The 15,989-nt window shown below is 40.3% G+C and overlaps 2 protein-coding genes across 2 annotated transcripts; one reads left to right on the top strand and one right to left on the bottom strand.

Moving 5' to 3' along the window:
- Window positions 349-2,036, top strand: LOC8072467 (uncharacterized protein At4g06744). The gene has a single exon (XM_002452405.2). It carries the CDS (start codon window positions 468-470, stop codon window positions 1,767-1,769), a length of 1,302 nt encoding a protein of 433 aa, XP_002452450.1. The 5' UTR covers window positions 349-467; the 3' UTR covers window positions 1,770-2,036.
- LOC8072468 lies at window positions 9,327-15,661 on the bottom strand. The gene is made up of 6 exons (XM_002454129.2): window positions 15,462-15,661; window positions 13,147-13,285; window positions 12,761-12,825; window positions 10,684-12,483; window positions 10,294-10,480; window positions 9,327-10,209 (listed from the first exon to the last, which is right to left on the bottom strand). Exons 2-6 carry the CDS (start codon window positions 13,187-13,189, stop codon window positions 9,545-9,547), a joined length of 2,760 nt encoding a protein of 919 aa, XP_002454174.1. The 5' UTR covers window positions 13,190-13,285; window positions 15,462-15,661; the 3' UTR covers window positions 9,327-9,544.

Below are 15,989 nucleotides of genomic sequence, written 5' to 3' on the forward strand. Positions count from 1 at the left end.
TTTCTCAATTATAATTTTGAAATTACAATTATTTGAAAGTATTCCAAAAAAATTCCATTTTCACCACAAAGAGACATATGTCAACAAAAAATGTTACTACAGACTTCTTTTTGGAAAAAAAATTTGTTGAAAACTCTGAAGGTTGAGGATCGGCCTGCACCTAACACTCCACTGACCAAGATTTCCATAGGCAGGGAGACTCTAAACCTGAATAGAGATGTGCACGCCATCAAGGGGCAGCATAGGCTGAGCTGGTCATAGGTGAAAAACTAATGACTGCACTAATTAAAAACTGGTTACCCCACCACGCTACCTACAGTCACTTTGCTAGTGTCTATATATATGCACGACTCGCTAGTGCGCGAGTGCGCCCTCACGTCCCTCGCCCGAACTTTCTCGGCTCTTACATGTTTCAGCCGAAGCACACTAGCTAGATCTATCAACCTCACTTCGATCATTGTTTCAGCATGGATAACCACCTTAAATCGCCCTTGATCTCCCTACTGCTCTTTTGCACTGCCACAACAGTAGCATACCCTGCTTGCAGTGAAATACTATCTCACAAGGTGAGCAAACATTTTGTATCATACAGCCCACAGCCAAGGGATTTCCCAAATGAACAACTTTATCGCGCCTACTTCGTCATCCAGCGCTTCAAGAACACCATCACCGGCGACCCCAAGAATATCACCGCCACTTGGACTGGTCATGATATCTGCGGAAAGACATCCTATGTTGGTTTCTACTGCGGAGCACTGCCAGGGCGAGATAACAAGTTGACAGTCACAGCGGTCATTTTGAATGGCTACAATCTACATGCACCTAGGTTGCATGGGTTTGTAGATCAGCTACCCGATCTCGCGCTTTTCCATGCTGCTTCCAACAATTTTGGTGGCGACGTCCCCCGCCTTGCCGGCCTAGGATACATGTACGATATAAGTGTTAGTAATGATCATCCCATACATACACTTATTGACACATATGGGGCGCAAGGCGCAGGTAGTATCAACGTTGTGTCTCAGTGTGTAACTGCTACCATAAACTTCAATTTTCATTTGGGAATTCCCGGCAGTAAGGAAGGGAAGCATAGTACTGGAGCTACGGATGCTAAGGCGCTCCTTCTGAACCACAACAACTTGTCGGGGCCACTTCCTTCGAACATTGGTTTCTCCAAGTTGAGCTACCTCGCCCTCGCCAACAACAAGCTCACCGGGCCAATTCCATCGTCAATCATCCACCTGCAAGACTCCCTCTTCGAGGTGCTCCTTCTCAACAACCAACTCTCCGGCTGCCTCCCCCACGAGCTCGGCATGCTCACCAAGGCGGCCGTGATTGACGCCGGGATGAACCAGCTCACTGGCCCAATCCCGTCGTCCTTCTCCTGCCTCAGCAGCGTCGAGCAGCTCAACCTGGCCGGGAACCGCCTCTACGGTCAGGTACCCGACGCACTCTGCAAGCTCGCTGGGCCCGCTGGCCGCCTCGCCAACCTCACGCTGTCCGGCAACTACTTCACCTCCGTCGGTCCGGCGTGCGCGACGCTGATCAAAGACGGCGTGCTGGACGTGAAGAACAACTGCATTCCGGGCCTCGCCAACCAGAGGCGCGCGGCGGAGTGCGCGGCGTTCCAGAGCCAGCCAAAGACGTGCCCGGCGGCGAGCACCACCCAGGTGACATGCCCCGCCGCAGCTGCCATGGATGCGGCGGCGCCAGGGGAGAGGAAGGTCAGGGACTACTCCAGCTACGTGACGTACGCTACTCTGCACGACTGAGCCACATCGGCATGCAGTAGGAGACAGAATGCCTTGGTGGCATTTTGGCTATTTGTTCTTGTAATTCATGATGCGTGTACACTAGTGTGTCTTGGTGTTGTTGTAGTTGTTGTCTATTTGCATTGGACGTGTGTTGCTGTCACATCCTAGATCATCCCATCATTTGTACTGCCACGTCCATTATTATTGTATGAAAAATGTTGTTTGTGTACCTGTCTTGGATATGTTCCACGCTTCCATGTTGCTTAAACTGTGTAATTTCGGATATGGCAGTGACTTTGGACAACATTACTTAATTACTACACTAGAATGAATTGCTTGCCACCTCTGTTCCGTAAGAGTGTCGATAGATATCCTCAATTCCTAATGGCTCACGACACTCACAATGCAGAAATAATTCATAATTTCTATAGATTAGATATCGTATCAAAAAATTATCATTTATAATATAGTTTTTCTAGCTAGAGTCCTAGTAAAGTTCTGCCCAATCGTTATCCGTGTGCTTCTCTCGCATCAGCAGATCCTCTGCACGTGTGCTGCAGCCTGCAGGGGCGGTGAGCGCATCACAATGAGAAAACTAGAGTAGTTCCAGGTGAGCTTAGCAAATGATTGTTTTTGCAAGCACGAGCTGCCTAGGTTACAGAGGTTTTGGTTTACAAAAGCTAATTACTCACTACATAGTCGAACGACCATTAAGCTATTGAGAGCTGCCCCTTCTACCAAGTATCAGTAGTGGCTAGTATCCTTAATCTCCATGAACATACCTTCTATCGTAAGATGACAGCCAATCTAAAGTTCCACCGCTGCTTAAATCCGGCATACTTCCATCTTCCCCCGGTACGCACATCACAAGAGACAAAAAAAACCCTAACTCCACCAGTTGAGGACCGATCGGTGTTGGCACATGCACTGGACTAACAACCATTGATCAAACTGACACTTAACATTTTGGGCTGCAGTAGCTCACTGGACCTCCACTGCAACATCAGACTCCTCAACTATCGCTGCTAGGGCCTAGCGTAGCAAATGATCCGCATGCCAATGTCCCAAAAATTATTTCCGATGAGAAAACTACTACACACATTTCTGGCACATTATTCCATCTTACTTACACACATTTCTGGCACATCCATATCTTAATGATCCTTTGCTAAACTCAGAATAATGTATTTTTATGTCTATGATCAACGCTGCAGTGAACGACTGAACGAGATCAGACCCCCAAATATCCCATCCGAAGGTTTCATTCTTGTGTCTTCGCGGATGCGATTTTTTTTTCTCTTAACAGTTCTTTCTCTCTTCATCATTGCATTCGTATTGAAAAGTATATAAACACATATCTTAATGTAGATTTACATTGAGATTTATGTTTGCACATATCTTAATGTGAATCCAATAGTGAGGCCTTGTTTACTTCTACCCAAAATCCAAAAACTTTTCAAGATTTCCCGTCACATCAAATCTTTAGACGCATGCATGGAGTATTAAATATAAATAAAATTAAAAACTAATTGCACAGTTTGATCGAAATTTACGAAACGAATCTTTTAAGCCTAGTTAGTCTATGATTAGACAATAATTACCACAAACAAACGAAAGTGCTACAGTGTCCCGAAAAAATTTCGGTGAGGAACTAAACAAGGCCTGAAGAGAGTGAAGGCACTCTCAAAGGCATATTAACTTTACCGTGTCTTCGTAGCATCAGGGCATGCAGCTCAATCAGCCGGGGACCGGGATCAAACCCCACGCCTCTATACGACGGGTTGGCAGCTGACGACGCGCTGTGCTCCGTGGCTCCCGCCGAGGCCAGTCCCATATACAGGCGACTTGCATTGTCAGCCTCACCCTGTAGCTGTCACGCCGCGTGCGGGGCTATTTAGTTTCTAGAAGGTTTTGTAAATTTTGAAGTTTTTCTCTAACATTGAATCTTGCGTCAAATACATATAGCATTAAATAAAAATAAAAATAACTAATTATATAGTTTATTAGTAATTTGAGAGACGAATCTTTTAAACTTGATTAATTTATGATTGGACAATAATTATCAAATATGTGACAGCAGCCAAAACTAAAAACTTTCACCAACTAAACAGCTATACATATGGACATGGACGACTGGGCCATTCTAAGCTGGAGGCTCTGTCGTTTGGACGTGTCGAACAAATAGCAGCAGCAGCTATGCTCGCTGCAGACGTGCCCTGCGACTGCGAGCACCGGCGCCGACGGACATGCATGCATATCTGCAAAAGCATCGTCGTCGCATGCGTCACGGACGTGGTGTTGCATGCAAAGGTAGGTAGGGCTCAGCGGCCGCACTCTAGCTACTATACGTACGTCGTACGTGACATATGCCACTTCGCATGAGACGCCACACACAAAAGCTTGAGATTGGGGTCGGTTGCGTCGGTCGATCGTATTTGCAATAATTTGCTTTGTGTCGTTCATGCGAGTGTAGATCTGTGTCGTTAGGCGAGTAGGTGCATACATGTGCGCTCGTGTGTCCGATGCATGTCCTGGCTCTGGGCTGTTTTGTTCGTTGTGCGCGGTTGTTGATCCTGTAGCTTTACCTTGCATTGCTTTGGTAGATCTAGCTAGCACGTGTGTTCCGGCCAGGTGCCCATCCCTCTCTGCGTTGGATTTTGTGACGTTCTGCCGAGGCTCACCGGTGGCAGTGTGGTCCAAAAATAAGGTGCGTTTGGATGCTTTTATGTTTCTTGAAATAATGCATCTTCGGTTGTTAAACTTTTTCCCGTACTCTTATATGATCCACGTACGAGCTCTCAAATTGATCATCTGGATTTATTTTATTTTTTTACTTTTCAAGTGGCTCATTCATTCCAAGTCTAGATTTGGGTCCATATATAGTTGGACCTCAAGTTAATTTATTAAAATGAACTGCTTGAAAAGTTAAAAGGCCTAGATGGTCATTCTGGGAGTTCATAGATCTATATGAGAATGCGCAAAAAGTTTAATAGCTTGTGGTCATTTCACTCTAATATAAAAGTGCTCAATACCTTTGTTGGCTTTTTTATATTAGAAAATATAAGTTATATTCCAGTTTCTATACATAAGTCATGGATTCAACTAATGTTTATTACAATTTAAGCCTTCAGTAATAATAGCAAGTTCTCAAAAAGCTTCCAAGATGCGAAAAAAGGACACATCAATCTAACCATAAGTTTATTAGAGAAGATGACCACCCATGTTTGGTATAAAGATTCCATTGTTATTGTCTCTAGGGTGCAACTTGCTCAGTTTAATCTGGTTCTGTCATATTATTCCTTCTATAGGATGGACCATATATATAAACTTGTTGAATGAGTGGCCCTAAAAAACCATAAATGAGAATATAGTATCTTTTTTTCAAAAACCAAGTCAGTTTACCATATAGACGTAGACCTAATGATTATTCTTGCTCTCACACAAACTTGAGAATGCCAATTGTGAATTACTTATTGAAGCCAAGGACAAAAAAAACAAACAGCAGGGGTTCCTTTGCATATAATGTAAACTAGAAAAAGTTTTAAATATCCTTCAAACAAAGTCTACTATGTGGCAAACGAAAAAATGTTGAATAGTTTTTCTCAAAAACAACAATTCTCGTCTCTCCAATTATGCTTTATAAGACTGTCTTTAGTTAAAATTAGCAAAGTGGGCCATGCAAATTGTGCAACTATCATGTTGTTCAATCCTAGTACAACTTAACATATACTCACTATCAAAAAATATAAATATATGACTTCATCTTGCATCAAAAAAATATGACTTCACCAATGTTTTTATTCATTATCAAAAAGAAAATGTTTTTTATTGAAGTATATAGGTGCTACATCATCAATGTTTTGTAAGCTATCTCTTGATGTTATATTTAGCATATACGCCTCGATATAGAGCCACAACCTGTATCCTCCTTTACCATTCAATCTTATCTTATATATGCTCGGTACTTGATGCCTTCATTGCCACTTCTTATCATGCTAGATATTGTGCGCTACTTTCTGACTGCATGGATTACTTTTTTGCCTTAGGCTATAGGCTCAAGCCTAGTATACAAACAAAATGCATGTCTCCTTCGGTTCGATTGTGGTTTCATCAATATCAATTGTAATAAATTCAAAACCTTTGTTCTGTTGTATTTGTCTTGTTAGGCCTTGTTTAGTTTCCAAAAAATTTTGCAAAATTTTTCAGATTCTCCGTCACATCGAATCTTTAGACGTATGTATGGAGTATTAAATATAGACGAAATAAAAACTAATTGCACAGTTTGATCGGAATTGACGAGACGAATCTTTTAAGCCTAGTTAGTCCATGATTGGACAAATATTTGTCGAATACAAACAAAAGTGCTACAGTGCCGATTTTCCAAAATTTTTTGCAACTAAACAAGGCCTGCTATAGGATGCACAATCTAATGTCATTTACCACTTAACACCACCATGTGTAGTACCCTAAGTGTCAACACATTTTGACTTTACATTGAGTTATCCCCTTCCTCTATTGTGAGGGTATAATTTATAGACCCACAAACGCAAAAGCTTGCATTTTTTCACAATATAGATAGATCATTATCCTGTTGTGTTGGATTTTTTTATCTCTTTTTGTATTTTTATCATATATTATTCATTTTAGTTTCAAAGTTGTAGAAGCATGATGTACATATTGGTTGGATTTAGATTTTTTCCTTTGTTTGGTCGAATTCATATTTTTCTTATTAATGGCACGAGTGAGTAATCCCATTGGTATAAGGGTATTTTCAGCCAACTTTTTGCATAATCCCATTGGTGGGCAATTTATCAATAGGTTTAGGAACACTTTAATTTTATTTTATCTAACTAATATAGCAATTTTTAGACCATAGAAATTAACGTGGATACTTCTTTTTAATTAGGGATAGGGATAGGCCATATTGGCCAAACGTATAGATAAATACATTACACCTGTACCAACACCAGCCCAAACAAAGATCACAGGCCTCCAACAGGTTGCGGTCCAAAAGCCTGCAGGGATCCAGAAAAGTCTCCTCTAGCCCAAAAACTACCCAAAATTTTTTAAGATTATCCGTCACATCGAATCTTACGGCACATGCATGAAACATTAAATATAGATAAAAACGAAAAATAATTACACAGTTTAACTGTAAATGGCGAGATGAATCTTTTGAGCTTAGTTACTCTATGATTGAACAATATTTGCCAAATAAAAACGAAAATGCTACAGGACCCGAAAACAAAAAATTTTGGGAACTAAACAAGGCCAAAAAAGTTCACTTTTCAACCCATAACTTTTACAAAAGTCTAATTTTCTTTTTTGAACTTCATAACTAGGCAAACCATCTCTCTCAACTCTTTTAACTGTGTGTTTACCTATCTGGAGTTGTCTTGAACTCGATTTTGTCTTTTTTTTCTTTTTTATTTATTTTGGCTACATTTTTGAAAAATCATAGTAAATCAAAAAAAATTATAAAATAAAAAATCAAATTTTTTTGACCCCATATGAGTAGATCTACATAGTGAATATATATAGTATGCTTTAATATAAAAATTTTTCTGTTGATTTAGATTTATGCTTATTTATAATTAACTAGAATAATTCATAACTGCAGTTTCTATGGTTCAATTAAGGTGAAATTTTTATGGTGGCCTAATTATTGTATGCTTGAAATGTAGTAAAAATTTCATACTCATTAGATCATGTATAACTTAGTTATAGATTTATTTAGGGTTAACAAGCATAAATCTTAAATAAATCTATAACTAAGTTATACATGATCCAATGTGTATAAATTTTTTACTAAATTTTAAGCATACAATAATTAGGCCACCATACACAATTGCACCATATAAACTGCGATTATGAATTATTCTAATTAATTATAGAAAAAAAATAAATCTAAATCTACAGCAAAAACTTTGTACTGAAGCATACTATATTATATATTCATTATGTAGATCTACTCATGGAGTCTAACAGAATTAGATTTTTATTTTACAAGTTTCTATGATTTATTATGATACTTCAAAGATTCAACTAAAATAAATTAAAAAAAAAGACAAAACCGCCTTCAAAACTGCTCAACGGAGGTAAAACGCATGGTTTAAAAAGTTAAAGGACATAGTTTGTCCGATTTTAAAGTTTAGAAAGAAAAAACAAACTTTCGTAAAAATTAAAAGAGGAAAAGTGGACATTTTCCTTTCATCTTCTGCAGCCTCCCCGGAGGCCCGAACACCGCTGTCGCCTTCTGTTTCGCCAGCCATCTGGGCCGGTTTCTTCCATCGGCATGAAAACCTCCGACTTCGCCTGCTTTATATTTCCTTCATGTAAAGTGGCACTGTTCCTTTTTCTTGACCATGCAAAGTAGCACTGTTGCGACTCTTCGTTGGACGATTATGGGCTCTACATCTTTGCAAATTGAAAAGGGGCTGCATTTCTTCAAATGCCCTACTCCCTCCGTCTTGCTATAATGCTATGGGATGCATGCGTATCAATTTTTTAATTTTAACTAGGTTTGTACAAAATATATGCAATATTTATATCTTTAAATAAATTTATTATAAAAATATATTTAATGATCTATCTAATAATATTAATTATGTATGGACGAGGAAGTAGGTTATACATATTCCAATGGTCAACTGAAAGCTTGTTTGTGCACCCATTATTGATTAATTATTACGAGTTCAGTTGTCTTGCAAATTGGGGCCTGGTTTAGGTAAAAAAAAATTAGATTTTTAACACTGTGCACTTTCGTTTGTATTTAGTAATTATTGTCCAGCTATGGATTAACTAGGCTCAAAAGATTTATCTCATAAATTACAGATAAATTGTGTAATTAGTTATTTTTATCTATATTTAATGTTTTATGCATATACACAAGATTGGATGTGATGAAAAATCTTTTAAAAAAATAGATTTTAGGGTAAACTAAACAAGGTCTGGATATGGGCTGCATTTGTCCATATGTCCAAGGCTACATTAGCATAGCAGCCAGAGGAATATTTTAGTGCAGCCTTACTATTTCCAGAACTCATTAAAACCCAGATACTCCCACTTTGTACGGATACACGATGTGCTAGTACTGATACACCATTGTTTCTAAAAAACAATGATACGGGGAAATGCAAATAGATTATATATAGCAAAATAAAAATGCATACATAATTTGTAACATTGCTAAAAGATTTGCAAATACTTGATATTGGCTAATTATTAATAATAATTGTCTTCGTATATTCTTCATCATGCGTACTCCCTTCGTTCTAAATTATAAATCGTTTTGTCTTTTTAGCTAAGTAGTTTTTATCTTTTACTATGCGCCTAAATATATGCTCAATGAGATAATATATGCTCCACATCACTTAGGGCCCGTTCGGTTAAGCGTTCTCGGCCTGGAACGGCCCAGAACAATTCCAGCCCAATACAATTTATCGAATAGTTCCAGGCCCAGAACAATTCCAGGCCATTCCGGGCTGCAAACGAACAAGCCCATAAGCTGGCGAAGCTTTTGCTGTTCTTGCTCATTAACAACGAACGAACTATGTGAAACGCAGAAACAGCAGATCCCACCATGGAAAGTTTGGCTCACTACATTTTGCCGACAAAACTTCTCATGAACTGCACAATTGTCATGTTCTCATCTACCAGATGTTTATAGACCTCGTAGTAATACAAGCAGAACCAGCTACATAGAGAATCAGGGGGATACGGCGACGAACAACCGGAGTAGCTGCAAAACAGGAGCATACACAAACCAGCTGCTCCCTGGAAAGTTTTACCAGTTACAATCGATATCTCATCATTGAAAACAAACTGTGAAAATCCAGCACCGCTTCTTCAACCAGCTCCTCCATTACTCCCCCCTCGAGCTCCTCAGTGATGTCAACCACCTGCGCCATCATCAGTTTCACCCACCCTCTTGCTTCGACCTCCTGCTTCACAATTCTATCCAATATGATCCCAGCATTATCTCTCTTGCTCACCACAAACATCCTGGCCCCATATATCCAGTCCTTCAGGATACTCCAGACTTCTACACCCAGATCAGGAGATGAGGTGCCTCTCCATGTCCTGGAGTGTCTTTTACTCCATGGGAATGCACTCAGTAAAGTGTTCTCACCGATCTCAATTAGAGCAACATTCACACAGTCAAATAGAAGCCTTCTGTATGAACTTTTCTCCTGCAGCTCTGATAATTTGTTGCACAGTACCGGGTCAAGAGGGTGATCAGGTAAATGCCAACCGGTGAAAACCATACATGATTGCGAAGTGCCTAATCCAGCTGATGACATTATATTTTGCACAAGGACATGGCATTCTGACTCATCATCATCTACATCAGGGAGACGAGAACTCAGCCTTGGGTTACAAGGTGACTGTGACTCTGAGGTGGTGTCATCCCATGATAAGAAACGGGTGACAGTTTCAATTGTTGAAGATCTTGATGCTGTTTCAGAGAATAGAACGGAAGACACAATCAATATATAAAACATAATGGAGAGCTTTGTTGATACAGAAAAACAAGACTTACTAGCATTCTTGGAAGTAGTTATTCCAGGTGCTTCAGGTTCATTACAACTGCTATCTTCAGATGGTGCATCGAGAACTGAGGTAGGGCTGGGTTGATCACGGTTACTATTTAGGCCTTTATTTACTCCTTGTTTATCCAGGTTTCCACTTGAACATTCCAATGATACAGATGCACCAGACGTTGTTCTCTGTCATGCAATTTCTTATCAGTTGTTTTGAGGCCAAGAAAATGGAATGCAGTAATATAGAGTTCTTATGCAGGAATAAACAGGTAGTAAAAAGTCAACAAACTCAAAAGCAAAGGCACTCCAACCGTGCGGTATGCTTCTTATGCAAGAACAGAAGAATATAACATTGTATTAAACTTGTGTGCTACTCGAGAAATGCTTACATCAGATGTGCTAGTTGATATTCGTGTCGAAAAACTATCAAATCTGTCCTCACAATGCATTGCTTTCTCAATGGCATCCATTTCATGATTGCAATCCTGTCTACTATGAAAAACACAACCTTCAAGCCTCTCAGCAAAGCAATCAGATGGATGATAAGTGGACATCTTCCTTCTTGGCCTTTTACTATTAGACAAGAAAAAATCTGAAACTCTTCCCTTGAAAGCTGATTTTCCTTTATTTGACACAACAGCCACCTTCAGTTTGAGGCTCTCAGGATTTGAAGCTTGCACATTCACCACCATGTTATCAGACGTGGATGAAATCACTGGAACAGATTTTGATCTTGGCAACTTCCTAGAAGATCTCTCCCCATTGTTATCATTCTTTCTAGAAATAGTTACATTTGTAGAACGTGTAGTCAGTTCATTTTCCAGGCCACATGACTGTTTACTGGAAACAGAAAACATCCCAGTGGTGGCCTCATCTTTCTTTGCTTCCTTAATGGAGAGCATCTCACCCAATGTGCATTTTCTCCTCGACGGTTGCACTTGGCTGTTCTCATCGCAGGTAACCATTGACCATCGCTCTGAAAGCTGTTTTTTGGCTTCCGTGATTACTGATGACTCAGAAAAGTGGGAGATCTTGCTAAAGGATGAGCTTGAGCATTGACCTTCGTATCTTCTTATGTAATTCCATGAATGTTTTGACAGAGGGCTACCTCCCTCAGAGTCACTGAGGGCATCACCATCTTCAATATAGTTGATTTCAGAACCACTGGTATAATCAACTTCTGAATCACTGAATGAGCTTTCATCTCCCCCATATCCATTTGAGTATGCAGAAGATAATAAAGAATCATCTCTTTGGTGACATCCATCTTCCCGGCACTGCATGATACCATGAACTAGTCCTGCAGATCCTATGGATGCCTGGTTACCATCTAATGATCCATTGAGACTGTTACGGTTAGTTAACTGAAATGAAGTTGCCCTGGAGGTCAGCTTTGCCTTTGATATGCCAGGCTTCCCTGGGGTAGGCCTCAAAAGTACTATTCGACTGTGCTGGGAAGGTATCTCTTCCTTTGGACTAGGAATCTGATGGAATCTTCTCATGTTCAATACATTTTGCTTACCAATTTCTGCTCTGTACCGTCTTATGCTATTAATATCAACAGATCTAATTGGTCTCAGCACTGTAATGCGTTTTGTCTGAGGCGGTGCTCGGTTTGTGTGAAGCCCACTCGACTGTCTTGAGAATGTGGGGTTATGTTCTTCAGGAAATTCAAGAAATAAATCTCTATTTGAACATGGAAAAACAAGAGCTTCAGGTAACTCCTTTGTACAAAGGACCTTCTCTTCAATGCCAAAGTGTTCTGGTTCCATGATCTTGTCTTGTGCAATGTCGAATTGCTTACTCTTGTTCTCCAAACACCATCCTTTCTGTGAAGTTCGATCATGAAAATAGCCTGTTCCTGATTGACCTTCAGATACTTCATAAACATCATTGTATTCAATTTTTTCATAACAGGATTGGTCATTTTGTGTCTTCAACATTATGAATTGATGCCGTTCTTTTCCCTGTAAGGTGTTGTTTGTGGCATTTAAATCTCTACTCAAGTCACTTACGGTATGGTGAACAATTGGTTCTTTAGTAGGTAAGTCCTCCTCAAGACCCATTAATCTGGCAATGACACTTGGAGGTCTTCTCTTTGACTCCGCTTCTTTAGACATCTCCTTCTCTAATAACATTTTTAATGATGTTGCATTAGATTTTCTGCTTGAAGAATTGTCATCAGCACCCTGTAGATAAACCCACAATATCAAAAACAATAATCAAGACAAATATCAATTGTATATATTATTTTTCCTCAGGCCCTTATGGAGAATATGATACCATAAATTCTATTAGCACTAACTGATAGCTAATCTTTACATGTAGGGATATATATTTCCCTTTCTTTTTATTTTCAAATTGTATCATATCAAAAGGTCCCTACAGTCCTTCTTATCAAATGACATTCACCAATATAAGTGTGAGGGAACAAAATTCTAAAATAATATTGTATATGACACTCACAAGTTTTTCCTCAACAGGATTGGTAATGTTCTTCAATTCTGACATGATCTTTTGAACAGATAATCCTGAGAGGAGAAACACTGAATAAGGTATTTTGATGTAAATGATACGAAGTAAAAGATTAGTGCCTCGATAAGCTTGACTTATAAAAATACACCAAGCAATAAAAAAACAGGAATGGCTATAATTTATCCCAACATAAAGCAGAATGGTGACATTTTGAATACAGCAATCCTGACAGGTCTTGTTCACAATTAATCCCATGATTATTTTGTAAAAAATAACCGCCCACCATTACATCCAAATGTCACAAAAATACAAAAGTAACACAATAAATATAGGACCTACTCAAGAAGCGCCAAAAAGATATTATAAGTGATACATACCATCTCCACGAGCGTGATCAATTACTGGCTTTACTTCAGACATTCTGGTACACAGTTCAAACTTCAAACCAATTGATCAATTTCTCCTGATAAAAGGTAGCTCACCCAGCTTAAAACAGTCCATTTGGAACATGGAATCCTGAAAAGCAAACAAAAAGATGTGAAACTCCATGAACCTTATGTGAGTTGTATACTGAAACCATGTAAATTAACCATACGATCAGACCACATCCCTTTAGGTGGCTAGGTAAACTCTAGGAGCAGGAAATTTTGAGTAGAATAGTGGCCAACTAGCACTAACATAGTAACACTCGCCACGAATGGATAACTGCAATGGATATATTTCAGGAGGCCTTAGCGTCTAAAGCCCTTAGGATTAAATGTAAGGGACACTACACTAGATACAAAATGTCTGTTGCCATTACTGTAGGAAGATCCTCGTTGGAAAAACTTCAAGAGACACATGAACATTTTGCAGGCACTTGTAGGCCAGATTAGTGCAAAAGAGAAGCACAGTTTATGGCCTCTTATTGTCCAAATTTACTTATGAAAAGAAAATCAACACAGAGAACTAAAATATTCGAGGTGGACAGAGCAGCACTTGGCAGTATGGAATAGTGACAGTCTAGCAGAGAGGCGGATAAAAGGACAGAATAAAAAGCAAGTCCACAGAGCCAATGAACACAAATAACAACGAAATGGACGCATAAGGACATGACATTAACGAGTTCGTACGTACTCCCAAAAGGAATCTTGCAGAAAAGACAACAATCTCTGAAAAAACTGCATTTTTGTCAGGTAATAGAAGGCAGAATGGCAATAAGAGTGACCTGAAAATACCAATCAAGAGCACAGATTTCGAATGTTTTACACTTACTCAGATCAGACAAGTGTGAAAACTAAAAAATGAATTGGCACAGAATATAACTATGAAGCCATGGACAACCAAAATAATGCCAAGATTTACAGGTGACAGAGGAATCTCTGCAGTCTGCACCAACACCTTCCTTAAAGGCTCCAGATTTTCTCTGGAAATCTCGTCAGCACCTTGAATCTTGACAGAGTAATCCAGGAAAAGAAAAGGGCAATGATGTTGTGATAAAGTAGAGGGCATGCACTCTACGTTGAATAAAATATGCAATCAAGAATGAGAATAACGAGATGTTTAGGTCTGTACGTCTCCATATGTGCCCTGAAACCGAGACAATTCCCCCATGCAGTAATGCTGCAGTGTCTACAGATTAAAATACACCATGAACCATAAACTTTGTCTTGGTTTGCTCATCATTCCTGACTCTTAGGCCTCTCCGGCTTCTCCATGAGCAAGAAACCCTTTTTATCTATATCTCTCTCACTCTCTCTCTCTCTCTCAAAATAAATTTGAGCAGTGAAGCCATTATTTTTTGCTTCACTGGCTCTAGCTCCGAAACCGGAGCCATTTGGATCAATGCTAAATGGCCCTTAGTATATTCTAGTACCACATTAGGCCCCTTTGGTAGGGCAGAAAAACAGCTTCGCACGAGAAGTAACCATGAAGCTGGAGCGGTTTTGTACTAAACATCTGGAAAAAAAATAGCTTCTACCGGCTCCTCCCCTTTCCCCAGCTCGTGGCAGCTGTTCTGCCAAACACTTTTCCAGACGAATTCAACTCCATGGAAGAAGCTGTTCAAAGACACGTACTGAAGCATACAGGTAACTGAAGAGTACAGTCTACAGCGCTCAAAATTATAGCCATATCACCATGTGGTACATAGATGTGCCAAAAACAGCATATGCATGTCTGAATTTTTATTTATTATCCCTTTTTGGAAAATTAAGGAGTGCATAGTGAGGTGACATAACAGGTGCCATATGCAAAAAGATGGGTACTGCATTTCACTCACTGAATCCTAACTCGGGTTTTCTTATTTCTCCGACCAAGTACTGAATCATAGCTCTCTCTCAATTTATCTTTCCAACCAAGCACTAAATCATAGCGATGTTTTATTAATTTATCTTCCAAGAACCAAGCACCGACTCATAAGTTCGCCTGAAATTACTACATGTATGATGTATCAGTATCCCTACTTTCCTAGCAAGAATTCAGAGCAAAAGGAAATGACCGGACTCTAGAGAAGACAACTCGAGCTGAACCGGGAGGTGGCATTTCAACATCAAACTCGATTGCCGTACCCCGCGGAAGTCACAGCAAGAGAGCGAACACAACCACCCTCCAAGCAACCAAGCACCGTCAGCACGTCGCGGCGAGAGAGCGGGAGCTGGAGGGGCGGGGGCAGAGGGAGAGAGTCTATGGATGATAGGAGCCGGATGCTAACCTCACGAGACGCAGAAGCCGAGCATTCGCAGCCCAGTGGCGACCGGGAGAGCAGTCGGCGGCGGCGGCGGCGGCGGCAGGTTTAAGTGGGAGGGACCGAGGGAGTGGGAGAGTGCTGGAGCACAGTTAGGTAGCGAGCAGTGTCGTTTGCGAGCGAGCCGTTCGGTTTGGCTTGTTTTCTTTCGGTTCCTCCGCGGCCGCGGGTGGGTGCGTGCGTTTCGTTTGCTTTTGCCGTTGCCCCGCAACGCGTCGAGCGAGGGCTGCATGCGTGCGCGCGCGAAGGCAGCACGGGACCGTGGGTGGCGAGTGGCGTGACGAGTGACGACTGACCGACGGCGAGTTGCCGGTCAAAGAAAAGTTGGGTTCAGTCAAGCTAGCGCAAGAGACGTGAGTTCCTAAAAAAAGATTGACAAATTTGACTTAAGGATTCCTTTAGAATACATAAGAATTTTCGAGTACTGAATTCATTTTAACAGAAAAATGGAAGAGTTTCAGATTTTATCTAAATACCATGGACCGAATACATAGG

This window comes from Sorghum bicolor, chromosome 4, assembly GCF_000003195.3.
Source record: "Sorghum bicolor cultivar BTx623 chromosome 4, Sorghum_bicolor_NCBIv3, whole genome shotgun sequence".
In the NCBI taxonomy this organism is placed as follows: Eukaryota; Viridiplantae; Streptophyta; class Magnoliopsida; order Poales; family Poaceae; genus Sorghum; species Sorghum bicolor.